Source organism: Chrysochloris asiatica, unplaced genomic scaffold (assembly GCF_000296735.1).
Source record: "Chrysochloris asiatica unplaced genomic scaffold, ChrAsi1.0 scaffold00374, whole genome shotgun sequence".
In the NCBI taxonomy this organism is placed as follows: Eukaryota; Metazoa; Chordata; class Mammalia; order Afrosoricida; family Chrysochloridae; genus Chrysochloris; species Chrysochloris asiatica.
The window spans coordinates 1565818-1586024 of record NW_006408892.1 but is presented as its reverse complement, the minus strand read 5'-3'; the positions used below and the strand labels follow the sequence as shown (position 1 = coordinate 1586024).

At 53.3% G+C, this 20207-nt stretch overlaps 1 protein-coding gene across 1 annotated transcript; it reads right to left on the bottom strand.

The window, feature by feature from the left end:
- Positions 1-8042: 8042 nt before the first annotated feature.
- On the bottom strand, positions 8043-16735 carry KLHL26 (kelch-like family member 26). Its single transcript, XM_006876338.1, has 6 exons — positions 16626-16735; positions 16311-16457; positions 13572-13641; positions 11510-11634; positions 11271-11453; positions 8043-9627 (listed from the first exon to the last, which is right to left on the bottom strand). The coding sequence occupies exons 1-6, from the start codon at positions 16733-16735 to the stop codon at positions 8043-8045; spliced, it is 2220 nt and encodes a 739-aa protein (XP_006876400.1).
- Between the last annotated feature and the right edge of the window lie 3472 nt (positions 16736-20207).

Here is a 20207-nt window from a genome sequence, read left to right as displayed (position 1 = left end):
CTGACTGGAACAACTGTGCCCTGAGCATTTCTGACCTGAAATGTAACCTGTTAACTTTTTTAAGATCAGCGATTCAAACTCACCAGCCACTCCTTGGAAACCCTATACGGGGTCGCTATGAGTCAGAAATGACTTGACAGTACTTAACAACAAGAAGAAACTTCCCTAATAAACCCCATAACTGTGAGTATGATATCTGGGTTCTGTGTGGCATTGCAACAGATCCTCCAACCCAGATGATTTGTAGAAAGAGTTGTAGGAGGAACAGTTTGATGTTATTGTTGTTGTTGTTATGTGCCGTGGAGTTAGTTCTGACTCATAGCGATCCTGTACAGGGTTTTTGAGGCTGTAAATCTTTACGGGAGCAGAAAGCCTCATCTTTCTCCCGCGGAACAGCTGGTAGTTTCGAACTGCTGACCCTGAGGTTCGCAGCCCGATTCGTAACCACTATGCTACCAGAGCTCCTTTATTTCTACACAAATCATCCAAGTAGCTAGATCCAGCTGCACCTGAGGCCAACGTCCTACCTTTTCAGTTACCTGATTCAATCACTTATTTCCTCTCTCGCCTGTCTATTGAATTGCTTTCTGTCTCTGGAATGACTGAGACTAAAGTTCCAAGGGGTCCAGTGTGGGTCTGAGCACTCCACATATATGACTTCTAGCTCTTTTCCCATTCTGTGAGGTTAGAGAGGAAATAGAAATGCAACTGTCCATAGGATGGCAAGTCTGTCTAATGGTAGCAAAGAGCTAAAATGTTTTAAGGTCTAAATATAGTCGATGTGTATCAGAAATCCCTGGGTGGGACAAGCAGTGAATGAATTCTCTAACCAAAAGGTTGGAGGTTCAAGTCCACCAAAAAATGCTTTAGAAGGTTCAAGTCCACCCCAAAACGCCTAGCAATCTATTCTAAAAACACAATTATGAGTCACAATTAACTTGACAGCAATTGTTTTTGTTTTTTTATGTATGTCAAGTGCCTGGCTCAGAGTAAGAGCTTGACAGTACAGATTACATTGATCACTCATAATTTACACCAGATACAGAAAGATTTAGGAGAAAGATTTTGGGGGAGAAGGGGTGGTGTCAGGGCACAGCTAGGTGATGGGAAAGGGTGTGCCTGTTTGGGCAGAGGTGAGGAGTTGGACCAGCCCCACTTATCCCACACCCAGCAGTAATTCAATCCATCCTAAGCCCCTGTTATGAGTCAGAGGAAGTGGTCAGTCTCACGTATTGCGAAATGGCCTGACCATGACCCAAGCCCTCCTCTCCACTCTACTGACCCCAAGGAGGCAGCGGCTGGCAGCGCCGGCAGAACCCAGTTCCAACGTGTTCACTGTCTTTCTCCATCTGAGGAAGTTGCTGTAGGCCAGGTCTGGGGGTGGAGATGGCTTCAGAACTGCAGATCAGATGTTTCTTGTAAACCAGAAGAGATCTCATACTCCCCATGGTGGTGATAGTTGTGTCTCATTGAATTGGATACAACTTATAACGTGCCTGTATAGCATTTCTGAAGCTGTACATCTTTATGGGAGCAGAACGCCTAATCTTTCTCCAGTGGAAAGACTGATAGATTCAAACTACTGACCTTGCAGTTAGCAGTCCAGCTTGTAATCCTCCCCACTACCAGGACTCCTTTATACTCCAAGAATTTAGGAAATATTCTCTCTCCTCCTGGTGGCCCATACACCCAGTATCTCCCATTCTATTTGTCCCACCTCAGGACCTTTGCATGTGCTATTTCTGTGTTTGGTTTGCTCTACTCCCAGATCTTCTATCTGTCACCTTCTCATCTTTCAAGTCTCAGTAAAAAAAAGGTCTCTCCTCCTCTGGGACCCTGTCTGGAGTGGCTCTCCGGTGTGTGTGTGTCCTACGACCCAGGAACACCTGCTCTCTGAAGGGAGCTATCTGCAGAGTCCAATCTACTCCTCTATAGTGAGCAGAGGTCAGGAGTAGAAAGTATGGGACCTGTCCTCAAGAGCTCTGTGTGAAGTGAAAGGACGCAAATACATGAAGCTCCCTTCTCTTAAGGTTTGTTCTCCATACCAACGTATCTGGGCACTTTAAGCCCCATCCCCCTTTTTCTTTAAAAGCTCCTTTGTATACTTGTCTGTGTTCCTTCTAGCACAGAGGGAGCATCAGGAAGTGTTTATTGACTGAATTTATTTTCTGAGACCTTCCTACTCATTTCTCAAAACCTACCATAAATGTCTCCTTCTCTAGAAAGTCCTTTTTGACCACTAAGCAGAGCTTCATTCCTTATTTCTAAGGTCCACTTGGGTTAATGCGCCAGACTGCAAAGCCATTTGAACTGCAAGGTTGGCAGTTCAAGCTCACCAGCTGCTCCTCTGAAACACTATACAGGGTCGCTGTGGGTCAGAACCAACTTGATGGCACTTAACAAGGTTCACTCAGCTCTGAATCTCTCTCCTGCCAGCCTTGACCCCAGGAGCTGGGAGTGTCTATTGAATAGCTTTACTTCAATTACAAAGCATACATCTAAGCTCAGAGGCAAATCCTTATAAACCATTCTGGCGTGGCACTGTGGGTTAATGTACTAGAATGCAAAGCCATTTGAACTGTAAGGTCGGTGGTTCGAGTTCACCAGCTGCTCCTTGGAAGCCCCCTACAGGACCGCTATGGGTCAGAACTGACTTGATGGCTCTTCACAACAACTTCCTATAGGATAGTTTTCTCTGCCTCAGAGCTCCAATTGGTCCCTTTTGTTCCCTGCTGACTTTCCCAGCATTACCTCTTCACATTCCCTTCCTCAATGCCCTCCTCTACTCCAGCCTTCCTGGGCCTGCCTCAGGGCCTTTGAACAGGCTGGAATGCCCTTTTCCCTATATCCAGGCCATGGTAGCATAATGTTACAAGTCAGGCTGCTAACCTTATGGTTGGCAGTTCGAAACTACCAGTGGTTCCGTGGGAAAAAGACGAGGCTTTCTGCTCCTGAAAAGATTTATAGCTTCGGAAACCCTATACAAGGTCACTATGAGTCGGAACCAACTCCACGGCACACCACAACCACCAGGCCATGGTGTTCATCGACTTGAAGTCTCTAAACGCAGTCCATTCTTTCAGTTAAATGTGTACACTGGTGCTTCTCATAGCAGCCGCTCAGGAAGATCAAACAGATAATGAGTGAAAAGCACTTAGCACATGGCCTGCTTCGTAACAGCACTCAGTTACTCTTAGGGAACCAAAGCTCACAACAATAATTTTCATGCTTTGCTTTTCTGCATTTCCTTATATGGGATCCCCATCAATCTGGAGGTAAGTTGGAGCCATCAGAGCAGTAAGGCAAAGCCGAAAGCTGCCAGGGTCCAGTCAAGCCAGGCCCTCCTCAGTTTGCAAGTGCAGGGTTGGAGGATGCTGTGGAACGGGAAGATTTTGTAGGAAGCCAGATACAACAGACACAGAACTCACACCTTACAGCCAAATGGGATAAGGGGGCAGGAAGACGAGCACGTCTCTTGGCTGTGTGTGGAACAGGCTGGACCTATCAAGGGGAGATGCTGGGACTAAGGGGATAGGGACCAAGGGGAGGAGTCAATAGTGTAGCTCCTTCCCTACCACTGAAGCATTCTGCCTCCATCCATGACAAACAGCCATCTGGGACCAACTGTTCCATGACACACACAGAGCCAGTACCCCAAACTGGGACCAAGCCCCAGCTGACCTTCCCCATGAACCTTCATGCCCACTCGCAAGCCCCCATCCACTGTGCAAAAAAAGGGTCCATTGACGTTGAATACCAGGGATTGTAGAAAGTCAGGTAGGCTCCTTCTTCTCAATGATGTATCCTCTGGGTTCCAATGATAGATTTGGGGAGTCCCCACAGGGGCAAGAGTCTGCCTGCTACAAAAGAAGCCCCAAAGCCACATGTTCAGAATGCTGATCTTACCCCACTTCGGACTTCTTGCCCTGTACACAACCTTATAGCTTTTCTTTTTAAAGGTGGTATATCCCCCACTCCAGAGCTGGAGCTCAACCATGTGACTTGCTGTGGCCAATAGTGAGTGCATGGGCCTTGGTTTTAGAGCCAGCACGTGAACCGTGTGACTGACTTTCACCATGGCACACAACATGAGTGACTGTGTGCCCCAGCAGCCTCCTTCACAGGAGGCTCCACATCAGATGAGAACAGGCCCTGGGCAGCAGCTGGTCCAAGGGGAAGAAAAGGGAAGATGGTGCCTCCAGGCCATCCATAGCCTTTCACTTGGGAGCAAAGTGACACCCCAGCCTGGCCAGGCATACCCACTGATCTGTGAGAATGACTTCCTGTTGCCTGTTTTAGGGACTGGGGCTGCTTGTTAAAGGACAAGGGCATACTCTCATGTTGATGTGTCTCCTGGGACCCCGGTAGCCGATGTGGGTTGCGCTAACAGGAAGTCTTCACTCAGGAATAAGTGACACAGAGAAAGAGCATCGAGCAGTGGCACTTGATTCCAGGACAGTCCCAGCAGAGCATCACAGATAGCTAGCATGCTAATTAAGGCCCCTGGATTTTGCAATAGTGGCAGACGTATCTTCATCAACCAGCTGTTATAAATTGAATTGTGACACTCTCCCGGCCCCGGCCCCCCACCAAATTATGTTGGAATCCTGACGCTTATACTTGTGAACACAATCCCATTTGGAATTAGTGTTTACTACTACGTTGTGTTGTGGAAATTTTGGCAACAGTTCATTGTGATGGTTGAACATAATGAAGGTAATTAATGTCATTGAACTAATTTGTTTACAAGCGAGGATTGTTGGACTGGCAAATGTTGTTACTTATGTATTTATCCTAAGTTAAAACACACACACACACACCTTGAGGAGCACAGTTCTACTATGACACACACAGGGTCCCTATGAGTGGGAGTCATCTCGACAGCATCTGTTGTGAGGCAGAGAAACCAGAGCCCTGTCACATTGGCACTATCAGTTTGACATCTCTTTGGGTTACAGCTCATATGCTCCCGTCTACTAGCATAGACTCTGTTCACCTTGGTGTCTCGCCTAACGTTCTCCTTATGGCCGCAAGGTGACTGCAGAAGGTCCTGGCATCATGTCCTCAGGGGAAGTAATAAAGAAGGGATGGGGCAACCAGGCCTCTCTCTCACCCAGGAACCCCCACCCCAGACCACCCCCCTGCTCATAGTTTGACCAGAGCTGGGAAGAGTGCCCAAATCTTAAACAGCCCAGCCAACAGCATTGCCAAGACTGGCTTCACTGAGTGCATCACCCCAGGGCCCAGACACACTGCTGGCATATCATGGGGTAGTGGGGACAAAGGGTCTGCCATTGGCAGTGGCCACAGAACATCAGGAATAGCTGAGTAGGGCCCTAAACGTGGCTTCCCATCCTGGGGTCCCCATGCTTGTCAATGTTCCTAGGGACATCCAAAGGGCGCTAGGAGTTTTGCTGCCACTGCCCACCCACAGGATCTCTTTGTACAACTAATGTCCATGCTGTGTGCTCTGTTGGGGACACACAGCCAGGTGCCCCTCCTAAACTGAGCTCTGAGCTCCCAAGGCCTCTGCATAAAAGTGAGTGCTCGGTCGTGAGAAAAAGATGCTGGAGCTGCGCCCCGGGATGCAGCCAGGGCGGATCTGAGCTGGCCAGGTCGGAGCGGGGCCCACCACAGCCCCCAGAGGCCCGGCCCGCGTCACACTGCCCCCCTCCCCCCCCACGGCATCCGCCCTCCCGAGAGGCCTTTCCCACAGCCGGGCCAGGTGCGGAGGGAGGCAGCCAGGCCGCAGCGAGGAAGCGGGACATCTGGAACCAGACGGCTCTCTCAGCCCCATCCCACGCGCAGCAGGCAGAGGCAAGGGCAAGGGAGGAGAGGAGCTATGGGCCCTTCAATGTGCCATGTACTAGGGCAGGCCAGTGAGGCAGCCAGGCCAGTGAGGCAGCCAGGCCAGGATAGGTGTGAGCTTGTGTGCGGGGTCATTCACATGTATGTGATCATCTGCACAAATGGACACATATGTTTAAGTATGTACATGTGTGCACAGCTTTGTGTAGGTGGCTGCAACTATACGTGTCTGTTCATGTGTGACGTGTGCACATGTGTGAGTAAGCATGTGTGTACTCAAGAATTTTAGTACATACATGTGAGTGTCACAATGTGAGGGGGCAGATACGCATGTGAGTGTATATATGTTCTTGTGTGCATGTATGTATGTGGGTTAATGTTTATGTGTTGGTGTATGAGTAAGCATGTGCATGACAATGTATGAGTACAGGTGTGCAAACATTATGCATGTGTGTGCATTCATGTGTATGTCACGATGTGTGGGTGCAGTTCTGTGTCAAATGTTCATGTGTTTGCGTGTTTTCTCCCTTCTCTGAAGGACACAAACGTTCACAAAGTGAAGATTCAAGCCAGTTTCTGCTAAATTAAAAACAGCCTTTTCGTGTTTAAAGTTTACAATACGAAAAATAATTTTCCTTTCTTCCGGGGGGGGGAGGGAGGGGCAAGGGGCCCCCCGAGAACATTCCATGCACCAGCCCAGAAGGTTCTGCACAATCGAGCCGATTAGATACGGCCGCGCCCCGCCCCCGCCCCACCCCCTGCCAGCTCATTGGGGACAAGATGTTCTGAGGTGTGAGCTGATCTGGGGGGACTTGCAGCTGGCAAAGGCTGCTCCCCACCCCCTGAGGGGGCCCGTACCTCCAGTGGGAGAGGGTTCTCTTTGGGGAAGCTCAGATTGGGGGTTGCAGGGTGGTGAGGAGGCGCTAGGACATTCTGGTAAATGCCTGGAACCTCTGCTTATGTTCTGATGTCCCTGGCAGGATGGGCTAAATCCCCTTTTAACCAAGTTCCCATTCAGTCCCCTACCCACTTGGCCTAGGCCAATGGCCTAAACCTGAACACACCAGATCTGCCCTTCTGGCCTCCTGGAAAGCTGCCTGGGGCCTCACACAGGCTCTGTCAATGTGCACCCAAGTGGTTAGGAGGAGGGTCCTATAAGCAGGGGCTGGGGGCTCTCACAGAGCCTGGGCCCATATGGAGACCGATGATTCATGCTTACTTGAAGGCCTGCCCCACGAGGCCTCCAGGGAGAAGCCCATACCCTAGGCCCAAAGATTAGGGGGAGTTGCTTGCTCTCTCCCCCAACTTACCACTCACCATTTTTATGTGCCCCTGGGCCAGAGGCCAGCCCCCAATTCCCACCCAATTTCTCAAGGGGGTGAATAAGCCCCCAGCCTCCAAGCATGCACCCGGGGACTGTGCAATCTGTGACCAATCACAAAAACCACATGAGCTCAGCACCGTCCGGCATGGTCCACCCCCACCCCCCGCAACATTTTTATTCAATAAGTGGAAATATTAGGCGACGACATCCATGAGGGTAGGAGGTTAACTCCGTACACGCAGGCAGGTCACAGGGAGCCAGCATCCATTCCACATTAGCAGCTGGAGAGACAGCTTGAGCTGGCCCCAGAAAATATAAGTCCCATTCATAAGACAGAGGTACCCACTTCTTCAAAAGTTTTCAAGTGGAAGATTGAGTGGTTCCAATGCCAACTCAGCATGGCTGGCCACTCAGAGGACCCTGAGAGCTGCTGCCGTTTCTTCCAAAAGCAAGGGCGAAACCACCCTGGGCAAAGCCTGGCCTGGGGTAGGGACACGGCCCCAGCATAGACAGCCCAGCATTTGGAAAAACACTACTGGGCTGGGCTGGGGAGGAGACAGGAGTGTGCTCCTGTTACCCACCGCCTCATACCCAGGGGCTCCGAACCACCTCTCAGTGCCCTTAGAGACCCATGGGTCTGCAAGGTTTGGGTTCTGTTTATTCTAAAAGTCTTTTGGGGCAGAGGGGAAGGAGGAGACTGCATACCATGGACTTTGGCTTCAGCATCTGAGAGCCCATGAGGCCATGGCCACTGAGGATGAGGAGGTGGCGAGGAGGCCGATGGTGGCCACCATGCCCCTGGGGAGAGCACTAGCTCACCACATCCTAGGATATAGTGAGAAGTGAAAAGAACCTCATCACATGCAGGGTCTACTGACAGGACCCCAGGGCGTAGGGGGCATCCCCAGTGCTATCTGCGTGTGCTAGTGGTACGGGACAGCAAGACAGGGGCACAGGCAACTCCAGCAAAGGACTCTGGGAAGTGCAGGTCACGCTCCCACTCGTCAGTCTCAGTGTTGTAGACCTGCACTAGCCCGGTGACATTGTTGAGGCGCCAGTTGTAGCCACCCACCACGTAGATCTTGCGCTCCAGCAGGCAGCAGCCAGCCTCCGACTGACCAGCTCGCATGGGGCTGACACTGGTCCACTGGTCAGCCTCGGGCACGTAGTATTCAACTGCAAGTACATCAAAACAACGGTCTACGTGGTCCATGCGGCCACCCAATGCATACAGCCTCCCACTGGCACCCACCATGGCGTGTAGCACGCGTGGCTCACTCATGGGCGCTCTTGCTTCCCACTGGTCAGACACCGGGTCATAGCAGTGCAGCGCCTTCTTGTCCTCCACTGAGATGCCATAGCCACCAGACACATATAGCCTGCCACCAGCTGCAGCACCTGCGTGGCCCCAAGTACGCCGCTTGAGTGAGCAGGCATAGCCCCACTCATTGCGGCGCGGGCAGTAGCGCTCTACCGAGGCTAGGCTGCCAGCGCGGTTGCGGCCACCCGTGGCGTAGACCAGGCCACCCAGCACATTCAGCTGGAACTGGATGCGGCTCTCCTGCATGGCCTGCAGTCGCAACCACTGGTTGAGATGTGGGTCATAGCGGTAGCAGGCATCCACGGCGCCCTCACCACTACGGTATTGCAGGTGCTGGCCACCTGCCACATACACAAAGTTGTCCAGCACTGCCACACAGGTGTGGCTACAGCCCACCTCCATCTCAGCCAGCTCTCGAAACTGGCGGGCACCTGGCTCAGGCAGCAGGTACACCTTGGCACTGACGGCACGGTCATGGTCGGTGTAGGGTGTGCCACCAAAGGTTAGCAGCGAGGGCACATCTGAGCGCACGGCTGTGCGCGGTGACTGCATCTCATGCTGCCGGAAGGGCAGCACCTGGTAGTTGAAGGCTTCGAGCAGGTAGCGGCGACACAGAGCATCTTCCACCATGAGGTCTAGCGTCTGCACACTGTCCACCAGCTCGGAGGGCTGCATCAGCGGGAAGCGTACATGGCACAGCACCTGGCTAGCCCGGGGTCGTCGGGTAGGGTCATGCTGCAGCCAGCGCACAGCGGCACGGAACAAGTCAATCTCGGCACAGCTCTGTAGCTGGTTGCTCTGTAGGAAGAAGACAAGGCGCTCGAGAGGCAAGTGCAAAAAATCCTCCTCTTGGGAGATCTGCAGGAAGTGTTGGAAGGTGAAGGCATCCACCGAGGCCCGCAAGGAGGTCAGGCTGAAGGCGGTGGCCATGTGGCCGATATGCAGGCAGGTCTCCACACTCATGGCCGCCTTGAGAAACTCTTCACACAACTCTACCACCGGCAGCATCTGCAGGAACACAGCAGCGCCTAGCACATCCTGCACACAATCCAAGTCCAGCGTTACCTCCGCACTGTAGGCGAAGTCCACAATGTGCCGCAGGCCACGCGCTGACACACCTTTCAGCTCCACCACCGCCTGGCCTGCCTCCCGCATACCGCCAGTGAACATGGCCCTGCAGGGGAGACACACACATAGGTGTGGGGTGGCCTGGAGAGTGGCAGGGCTGGTTAGCATGTGAGGGGGAGATAGGAAAAGGAAGAGGCAGACCCTTCCCTGCTGGTCATTAAATTGGGGGCAGAGCCTAACTAGTTCAGGTTGGCTAAGGCGGCTCCATACCCACCTATGGGTCCACTGAAAGGGGCTGCAAAAGTGCCAGGCACAGCACACAGGAGGAGCCCAAACCTTTGGGCCCAGAAACAGGCCCCAGCCCACCTGGACACTGGTCCAGGAATACCTCCTGGCAGGAAGCACAAGGTCAGGCCCCAACTTGGGACAAATATGGCTCTCAAAGCTCCAAGTGCAGTCCCCACCTGCCTGAGGACCTGGGAGGGGGTGGGGACACTACCTTTTTGAACTGCCCTCCTACTAGCCTGGTGGCTGGAGGCTCCCCAGGAGTCACTGCAGTCTCCAGAGAGGCCTGGGCAGCCAGGGAAGCACAGCCTATGGAGCCCTTAGCCGCATGCCTGCCGGGGCCACCATGTGACTCCAAATAGGACCGTAGCTTGGCTCTGGGGGTTGGAAATGGTGTGAGCTCACCAGGCCCCTGGGCATGGGGAGCGGATGTGGTCCTGTCCTCCAGACAGCATGAGGTTCCAGCTACAGAGCCACCCAACAGGCATAGCCCCCAGCCCTCTAAGCCCCACGTCCCACAAGTATGAGAGGGAACAGCAATTTCACCCAGAGCTGGGGGGCACAGGAGCGGGAGCAATGTCACTGGACAGTAGGTGTGTGATGTGTGAGCTACCACCCAATAGATGTCCCAGTTCCAGGGTAGGCGGGCTTGGTCACCCCAGACTCTGTCCCATGACTATCCATGCCCTGCCGCAGCCACTCCCCATCCCAGTCCCCCAATGCTTGCCACGTGCACCCAGGGTAAAGGCGCCCGGCAGCACAGAGTGTTGCCTTTTAAGGTGCGGCCGACTCAGAGCGACACGGAGGAGTGTGAAGGGCACTTTTGGCTTGGCTCAGCCTCCCCTTCCCCAAATCCAGAGTAAAAATAGATCTGTGCCTCCCCAGGGGCCTCGCCAAGCCTCGGGTGGCTGCAAGGGGCAGAGCAGGGCACGTCAGGCTCTGTGGGGGGATGGCTCGGAGTCGGGGCTCTGGCCCAGTCACCAAGCTGAAAGTCCTTCCCACCATGGGGCCACCATACTTCAGTAAAGCATCCCTGGCCCTGTGACAGCCCCACTGGTTAAGAGGAAGTCCCGGCCTGCCTGGCTCCATGCCCCACAACAGACTGTTCATCCCAGGTCTCACCCATCTGGTGGGGGAAGAGCACCCTGCTGAGCTACAAAGGGGGTTCCTCCACACAGGACCCAGGTGAGGGTATGGGAAGTGGCTGAGACAGGGGTCCCTGTCGTTCTCTGTTGGGCCCCAGGACCAAGGCCCACCCTGGCACACAGCAGGTATCAAATAAAGCCCTGCCTTGTACTCCTCACCCCCTTGATGCCCTTGGACAAGCTCTGCACCCCCCTCCCCAAGACACTTCTGTGCAATGATCCCAGAAAGTTTAGAGAAAGTGTCCTGGAAGAGGTGCAGGTTTCCCATACAAAAGTCCTGCCGCCGCCCCATCACACCCCCATATGCAGTCCTGCTCACCTGAAGTAGTCGCTGCAAGCGGCCAGGACCACCTTGTGTGCATGGAAGACCTCGGTGTTGACAGTGAGGGCCACATCAAGCAGCTGGCCCTGGGCACGCAGTGCAGCGAGGCCCTGCAGAAGGCCAGTGCTGTGGCCGGGCGCTGAGAAGGTGCACTTGAGGGCCCCGTTCTTGTCAGCCATGCTGTAAAATGGGGAGGGGGCAGTGATCAAAGCAAGGTTCCCAGACCCTGTTCGCACCTAGAAACTGGGAGATAGAAGACAAAGAAGCCTGCCTGGCAAGTGTCAGTAAGCAGCAGTCCTCTGGTGTCAGCCAGGAGAGTGGGGATGAGGATGGGATCAGGAGAGGGCAGCTCAATCTGTTGCTGGGGTGGGGGCAGATCCTCCAAGGGGCCTAGGCTCCCAACACCCAAGCCCAACATGGAGAAGAAGAGAGTAGAGTATGGGGTGGGCAGCCAAGACAACCACAGTTCACCCCGGTGTTTCTGGAAGGTATGGTTCTAATGTGTTGGGTAGCTGCCCGGCCAAGGGAGTCAGGGATGAGGGTCAGCAGAGACCCCCCACAAGGACAGGTACACAGTAAGACTGATAGATGAGGAGGGGTGTCAGACCTAAAAGGGTAGATGCACCCCCAGGATTAGCTCAATAGTGGGGACGTGAAAAGTAGATTTCCACACCTCCAATGTTAGAACTCAAGAGGCAAAGGCCATTGCAATGTGAAGTCTTAAAAAGAAGAGGAGTGGACACAACCCAAGTGTCAATGGAATATTACTCAGTCAGAAAAAGGAACGGAACTCTGAGACTTATTACACATGGAAGACCCTTGACAGCTTCATGCTAAGTGAAGTCAGTCAAATACTACCACTCCCACTTATAAGCAAATACAGAGAGACTGAAAGCAGTTTAGTGGCTGTCAGGAGCTGGGGGAGGAGGCATGAGAGTGACTGCTTATAGGCATGAGGTCCTTTTTCTGGAATGTTCTGAAATTTGATAGTGGTGATGGTTGCACAACATTGTGAACTTAATGCCTCTGATTTTTACACTAAAAATAACTAAAATGCATACTTACATTATGTATATTTTACCACAAGTTTTTTTGTTTTTTTTTTAAATTGGGGAAAAATAAAATGGCTACCACCGTCCCCAGCACCCTGGCAGGACAAGCCCTCTGTGTCCCAGCCCTCTTGCTCTGCTCCCCTTCCCTACACTGTTTCACTTTGGTAAACTAGCTGAATGAATTAATGAATGAGGAATTTATAACATATTTCACCCTCAAAACAAGTTGGAAGGGGGACACTGGGTCAGAACTGCTCCCCTAGACTTTCCCCAAGAGGTAACCTACCCAACAGGGCACCCTGTTAGCTCCCCTGCCAGCCCCCCACCCCAGCATTCTGCTCCCTCCTAGGCCCCAGCTTCTGGAACATAGTTTCCCATCCCTGGGCCTGATGCCCGCCCACAATGAGGGCCAGGAATGTGGGGACCAGCCGTTCCAGGAAGGCAGGGGGAGGGCACCCTGGCTGCCACCGCCCCCAGCCCAAAGCCATACCAGGCATGAGGGTTGGTGTCACACAGAACACAGATGGCTCTCAATCACAAGCTGCTGCCAACCAGAGGCTACCCTTGTGCAGGCCATGGGGCTTCTGGGGTCTCAGGTGGCAGGGAGCAGCCAGCCATAGACAGCAGCAAGATGTGGGGAAGGGAGGATTCCAGTGCTGGGCAGGTGGGAGCAGGAGACTCCTGAGGCTCTGGTCTGGACCCAGTGACTCCCCACCATATTCCCTCTCCCCACCTGAGCACAGAGCCATAGGTGCAGGGGTGTGTCCAGCTGATCCAACCTGGTGCCACAGAGAACCTGATGAGTCTCCCCCTACTGTCTATCCCATCCCTATGACCACCCCTGTGTTCTGAGGACCCCAAAGAGAACATCAATGAATTATGGACTCTCAGGAATGCAAAGGGCTCCCAGAGCCTCTGCAAGGGACAAAAGGTCACAATGAGCCACGGCTTTCATAGGAACCCTAGGGTTTGCCCAGTTTCCCATGCAGGGCTCTCATGCTTGTCTGACACTCAGTCCTCTTGGATGCCCCTGCCCAGATGTCCAGAGTCTCGGGCTGTTCCCTCAGCAGGATGGGCTTCCCTGGCTGTGGGTGGATTCCCAAGAGTAAAAGTACATGTAGGGCCTCAGGAACATCAGCACAGAGGGCACAGGACACTGGGGGGCACACTAAGGTCCAAACACCAGATCCCTCAACCCTGGCCATTTGGTTGTTTGCCTTTCACTCCTTCACTCATTCAGTGGTACTTCTCCAGGGCCTGCCTCCTGGGCATGGAGGGGAGAACAGAGGCAGTAGCGGTAGATGGTCTGTGCACACCTAAGAGGAGATGGCAGTAGGGAACCTGGGGCCTGCAGAAGGTTCTGCCTAGACCTTCAACTTGCACATTACTGGGAGCCTTTCCACAGTCATCCCATGGGGCCTGTGTCTGTGAGGAGCATCGTGCCAGGAGGTGCTGAGAGGTCCAGAGTCAGGTGGAAGTGGTTGGGCAGCAATGTGCATGCAAAACAGGGCTGGCCCGGGCCCACCTGATTGGCCAGATGTTGGCGTAGACCCACCTCCGGACTCTTGGGTTTGTTTTCTCAGTGTCTGTCAGGGCCAGGAGGGCTAGGATGTCACAAGGATGCCACAAGGACACCCGGCCCCTCATGGGAGACAAGTCTCCACCACAGGAAGGCCACTGACCCATCTCCCTTCCCCAGTTGGGCTGGGCAGAGTGGTGAGGCCCAGCGGGTCTAAGTGCTGCCACCATACAAGTCACCTCATGCCCTTCCCCCTGTTACTCAGGGCTGCAGTACCAGGGGACAGCACACTGATTGACAGGAACATGGACAGATAGCCTCAGGCATCAGGCAGTCACTGAGCATGTCAGACAGCCTCACCTGGAAGTCTAGCCCCAGCCTCACACTCTTCACAGTTCCCTAGCCACTTCCATTTTGCTTTTCGTTAGCCACATTTTTCTGTAGAAATTGTACAGGGACTGGGGACAGAGGTTTCCAGGGCTTTCTCTGAGTCCTCTGGGGCTGGTATTCATGTGCAACTTATCACATAGAGAAAACGTTTCATATCAGGGGTAACTTCATCACAGAACTGCTCAAGCCTGGTCAGATATGGACTGCATGTCTCCACATGTGAAGCCAAACCCAGCCCACTGCCATCAAATCAATTCCAACTCATAGCACCCCAATAGCACAGAGGAGAACTGCTCCTTTGGGTTTCCAAGACTGTATCTATTGACATGGCGAGATGGAGCAGTTGGGGACTTTAGACACAGGGAGGGAGAGGGGCTGTGTGCTGACGACCGGGGGACAGGCTTGTAGTGTATACCCTTTGGTTGTTTGATGATGCATTGAGGAGATTGTAACCATAGCAATGAAATGATGTATGATAGAATGAGTGTAAAACTAATGTTCTCCCATGTAAACTATCACAAATTCACAATAAAACATTAAAAAACAAAGACTCTATATGAGAGCAGACAGGCTCATCTTTCTCCCTCGGAGCTACTGGTGGGTTTCAATTGCTGACCTTGGGGTTAACAGCCCAACATTTAACCCACTGCACCACCAGGGCTCCTTCAATATGTGAAGGTGGTGGTGTGCTGTCAAGCCGGTGTTAACTCAAAGTGACTCTGTATAGGGTTTCCAGGGCAGTAAACCTTTATGGAAGCAAATAGCTTCATCTTTCTCCCATGGAATGGCTGGTAGATTCAAACTGCTGACCTTTCAGTTAGCAGCCTAATGCGTAACTACTAGGCTGCCAGAGCTCCTTCAATATGTGAAGAGTACCAGGAAATCAATACAAAGCCCAAAACCCCATCCAGAAGTGGACAAAGGGTGTGGATTGGGAGTTCACGGGAAACACCTGAGGATCCAATGTCCTTGTGATACGAGGGACCAGCGTACTCCTCCACCAGAAGTTCTCAGCTCCCCAGTGCACATAGGAGAGGAAAGGCAGACCCTCACCCTCTTCCCTGTGGGGGTGAAGTGGGACAGCCTTTGGAGATGCAGTGGGGCCAATCTAGCAGCTCTCTAAAGGCTCCTCTCCTTGACCCACCAACAGGGCGGTATGGGACTTGGCGAAGACATGCTCAGACGTAGGCAAGATGGCAGAAGACTTTTACCCCAGCATCAATTCCGGGCTAAAGATGGACACAGCTGGATGGTGATCTCCCATATTCACATCTATCTGCGACCTGCAAGTGTCACTTGTTTGGAAATAGGGTATTTGTAGATGTAATTAGTTAAAATGAGGTTACGCTGGAGTAGTTGTTAAGTGCCGTCGAGTTGGTTCAGACTCATTGCGACCCTCTTTAGGGCTTGGGTCCTACATTTAATGACTGGTGCTCTTTAAAGGGGGACAATTGACCACTGACACAGAAGATGATCATGAGACAAAGGCAGAGATAAGACTGATGCAGCCACAAGCCCAGGAATGCCTACAGCCACCAGAACCAGAAAGAGGCAAAGGAGGGTGCACACTGAGCCGACACCTGGAGTTCAGGCTTCTGGGCTCCTGCACTGAGAGAGGCTAAATCCAAGCTGTTCTGAGTCACCCGACGTATGACTTTGTACAGCAGTGCCAGGAGACTCCCGCAGCCCCTTCCAAGGGAACAAGGAGGGCACGGTGCTTTCCAGCAACTGCCATTCCCCTCTGTAAGCAGAGGCCGAGGGCACTGATCCCTGGGACAGCACCTGGAAGAGGGTGCAGGTTCCAGGCTATCCACACTGTCAGCCTGCATGGTGTGCAACTGAAGGCCTTGAGAGCTAGCAGACACTGCCTATGCGGACAAGGTAGCCAAAGGACCTGCACCCTTTCCCCACTAGCTTTACTGGGAAAACAGACCTTGGAGAAAGAGAAATGGGGAGGTAGGGAGGTGAGGTGCTGTCATGTCCCAAAGAGGAGAAGGTACCCATCAAGAGGGGTCTCAACAGTCGGGTCAAATCCAGGGAGCTAAGGATTTGGTGGTTAAGGGCTGTCCTGGGTACCAGTGATAGGTGGACACAGATGGGTAGGCACTGCCTCCAGGACTGTGGGGTAGGGCCTGCAAGTTCCACAGAGCATTGGGAGTGAGGCCTGCCATGGCCTCACTGGCAGCCACACATGTGAAGTCCCACAAAGAAGTTAATGCCACCCTGTGGAGGCCAAGAGTCTGAGGTCCAGACAGCATTGGGGTGCAGGGGCAGCACCTCCCTGCTACCAGCTCCATATCCCCAGGCCAGGTCCTCAGGCCCAATAAAGAGTCATAGCACCTGGTCCATTTCACAAAGGGACAAGGACCTCTGAGGCCACCCACCACCCACCTCATGCCCCCAGAGTCTGGGCAGTGGGAGGGGAACTGCAGTGTATTGAGTCCCCCACGCAGACACAGAGAGGGTAGCTGGCTGAGCAGGAGGGCAGGGAGTCCAGCCATGACTAAGCTCCCCCCGGCCCCCACCCATCAGAGGGCCAACCCATTACTCAGGCCGCCCAGACAGGGGGCGGCAGCGTGGGCTGGCTCCCAGGAAGGCGGCGGCGGCGGCCCAAGCCTCCAGACGGCCACCATCACCGTCCCCACACGTGAGTCATCAGAGCTGATGCGTCAGGCCAGGGTCAGGGCCTTCCTGGGGGGCCACCCACTGCCAAGGGCCACACCCAAGGTCTGGGCAGACCCCTGAGAGACAAAGTCCCCCACATCCCCATGCTCCAGGGCATTGCTGGGGGCCACTCTGGCCGGTTCCCTCACTGTCCGGCCCTGAGTCTATTAGCCATGGGATTTGCTTTGGACCGATATTCCTGCCCTGGTTCTTTCCTTCCCTCCTTCCTGGGGTCCCCTCCAGAATCAAGTACTTACCTTGGCATCTATTTTGGGGGACCCAGCCCATAGTAGAGGGAGTGTACATAAGATCACAGGATCACATTAGTGAGGACAGTGCTCCTGGAGGAGGGGAACCTCAAGGTAGGGTCTGGCTGGTGGGGGTGGGGACCATGGCAATGAGAATGTACCGGATGAGCGGGTATTCCAGAGGGAAGGAGACGCGGCTGGCTGCACTCTGTGTGGCTGATGTCCTAGCCTTACAGGAGGTGGTGTTGTTAGGTGCTGTTGAGGCAGTTCAGACTCACAGTAACCCTATGTATAAAAGAGCAAAACACGGCCCCGTCCTGCATCCCCTTCACAATCATTGCTGTATTTGAGCACATTGTTGCAGTCACTATGTGAGTCCAGCTGGTGAGGGGTCTTGAAATAGTCTCTTTATGGAATGGAGGGGAGACCGGGATAGGAAGAACACCATGGAAACATGTCTTTCGGATTTGCAAATTCTCCTACACGCAGCCCAGCGTTAGGCAGAAGCCCCCAAAATACCCTCTGACACACCATTTGACAGCAAACCCTCTACCTCCCTCCACAGTGTGCATTTCCACTGTCAGCAAGTCCAAGGCTGAGTTATTGTCTGTACCACCCTGGCCTCTACCTGGCAAAGAAGGGTCCTCAGGGAGCCTGTCAGGACCCTCAAGAGAAGACCAAGATCCAGAGAGAGAGGACAGAAGCCCAGTGACAGGGGAACAAAAACCCAAAGAGAGGGGGACAGAGGTGCAGAGAGACGAAGAAAGAGACAGAGGCAGAGACAGCAGATACGACAGCCCAGCTCTTTCTGTCGGCGTCCGCAGTTTGTGAAACTATTCCACATGCGCCCCCACCCCGCGCTCGCCCCAAGCTGCCTCTTCTCCAATATGCTCAGCAATAATCAAAACAGAAAGCCAACCCTAAAGCCCATCTGTGCACCCCTGGGACAGTCTACATGTGTCCCCTGGAGGTGGAGGACAAGTACAACAGGCAGGGGGCAGAGCCACACCACCATCTTCACCCTCCTCATCTACACCGGCACCCACTTGACAACAATCCCATCACCCTGACTCCTGTGAACCACCCTGAGTCTCACTCCAGCATCATCTCATGAGGCACCCGGATCCTGTCTGTATGTCCCCATAGACGGCAATAGGACACTGAAGCTGAGGCTGTCTGCGGGGGAGGTGGGGAGCAGAAGGAGCCAACTGCATCATCCACTCACACTTTAGGACCAGCACCTGAAAAGTGCCCTACTCACAGCCAGGGAAGCAAGGTTTGTGTAAATGAGAGGAGAGGGCCCAGAAGTCAGGTGACTCACCCATGGCTCAACCAGAAGTGGTGATGGTGGTAGTGATGTGCTGTGGAGTCGGTTCCGACTCATAGTGACCCTGTACAGGGTTTCTGAGGCAGTAGATCTTTACGGGAGCAAAAAGCCTCATCTTTCTCCCGTGTAATAGCTGGCAGTTTCAAACTGCTGACCTTGAAGTTAGCAGCCCAATTCGTAACCACTACGCTACCACGTCTTCAACCAGAAGTAGCCTGCCATAAATATCCTCATTCTGTGGGTACCTAATGCTCCCTTTCTGATAATGGTCCTCCATTTTCCTCAGTGAAGCTACCCTTCTCCACTCTCAACCTAGTGATGGGGGTCAGGTGGACTCCATCCCTGGTCTGAAAGGGGGCATGTGATCCAGCCCAGTCAACCTGAGCACCTCACACATGATGACTGATCCAAGGTTAGGGGTGTGGTCCAGGGATCCACACAGTACCTTTCCTGGAACTTTTGCTGGAGGCACCAGGAAGGAAACTCTCCTTCAAAACTGACAGCAGAGCTGAGCCCTGCATCCCAACATCACTAAAACCAGATTTCTTTTTGGATGTTTTACTTAGGTGAACAACAAATTTCATTCACCATGTTATGCAACCACCATCTCTTTAGTTCCAGAACACTCTCTTCCTCCCAAAAGCATACCCTGTACACATTAGCCATCACTTCCTGTCCACCTCTTGACAACCACTAATTCATTGTCTGTCTCTATGGACCTGCCTTTATGGGACATTTCGTATAAGTGAATTCATACAATGTGTGGCATTTTGTGTCTGGCTTCCCTCACTGAGCTTCAGGTTCTCGCAGCTCACCCACGTCATAGAGTTTCATTCCTTCTTACGGATGAATAATATTCCATTGTGTTTATCCATTCAACCGTTGATGGACATTTGGCTGTTGTAAAGAGTGCTGCTCTGAACACTGGTGTCCATGTATCTGTTCGAGTTGAACTTTTATTTTCTAACCACAGGCAGGGAGTTGGGTTTCTGGCTCTCATAAGCAGAGGGGACTTTGAAGCCAGATGCCTCAGGTCCAGGGCTCTGTCCACAGCATTCCAGACCAGCTGCCGGAACTGTCGCCGTCGACACTTCAGCCTGCCTCTTCATCCTCGCACTTGAGCTTCCTGGGAGACTGGGGGCACCTCCCTGAGTGAGTGGGTGGCGGCCACACCCAGCCAGGCCCTGCCTGCCTGACAAGTCCACCAGCCCTGGGTCCTCCACCACACTGCTGGGAGGAAAAGGTCAGCGCCCTAACCCATGCCAAAGGTCAACAGCTCTCACTGCAGAATCCTGGGCAGCGTGACTCAGGCTGGAACTGCGAGTCGGCTAGCCACTGCTGTGGGTCTCGGCAAGGAAAAAACAACCGTTTGTGAGAGTGACTCACGTGTGGAGTAAACATTTGTTCCCCCTCTGCCAGGGCTGGTGGGTGGGCAGGCAGCCTCAGTCCCCCTCTTGTGACAGACTTGCCCTGGCTAAAAGCACAATTTCTCAGGAAGAGGGAAAAAAATGAAAAGAACCCTCTGGACTGGCCAGACTCCATCAGCCAGTGCTCCAACCCCAGCTCCAGTTCTGAACGTTTCCCACTTAGAGGACACAGGTGAACGTAGAGGGGGAGGGCCGCCTCATGCCTGTTGCCTTGGAGTACCTCATCCGCCCCCTAAGTCCCACATTGGGGGAGACCCCTCTCTCAGCTCCAGTGGCGGAAGGTTCCGGGTGATCGCATGTCCTTCTG

Excerpts from the sequence above, each read along its gene's own strand:
- KLHL26 (XM_006876338.1), bottom strand. The coding sequence starts at position 16,735 with ATGGCTGGACTCCCTGCCCTCCTGCTCAGCCAGCTACCCTCTCTGTGT. Across the intron at positions 16,458-16,625 it reads CCAGACTCTGGGGGCATGAG|GGTGGCATTAACTTCTTTGT; the intron begins GTGGGTGGTGGG and ends TGGCCTCCACAG. Across the intron at positions 9,628-11,270 it reads GCTTGCAGCGACTACTTCAG|GGCCATGTTCACTGGCGGTA; the intron begins GTGAGCAGGACT and ends TCTCCCCTGCAG.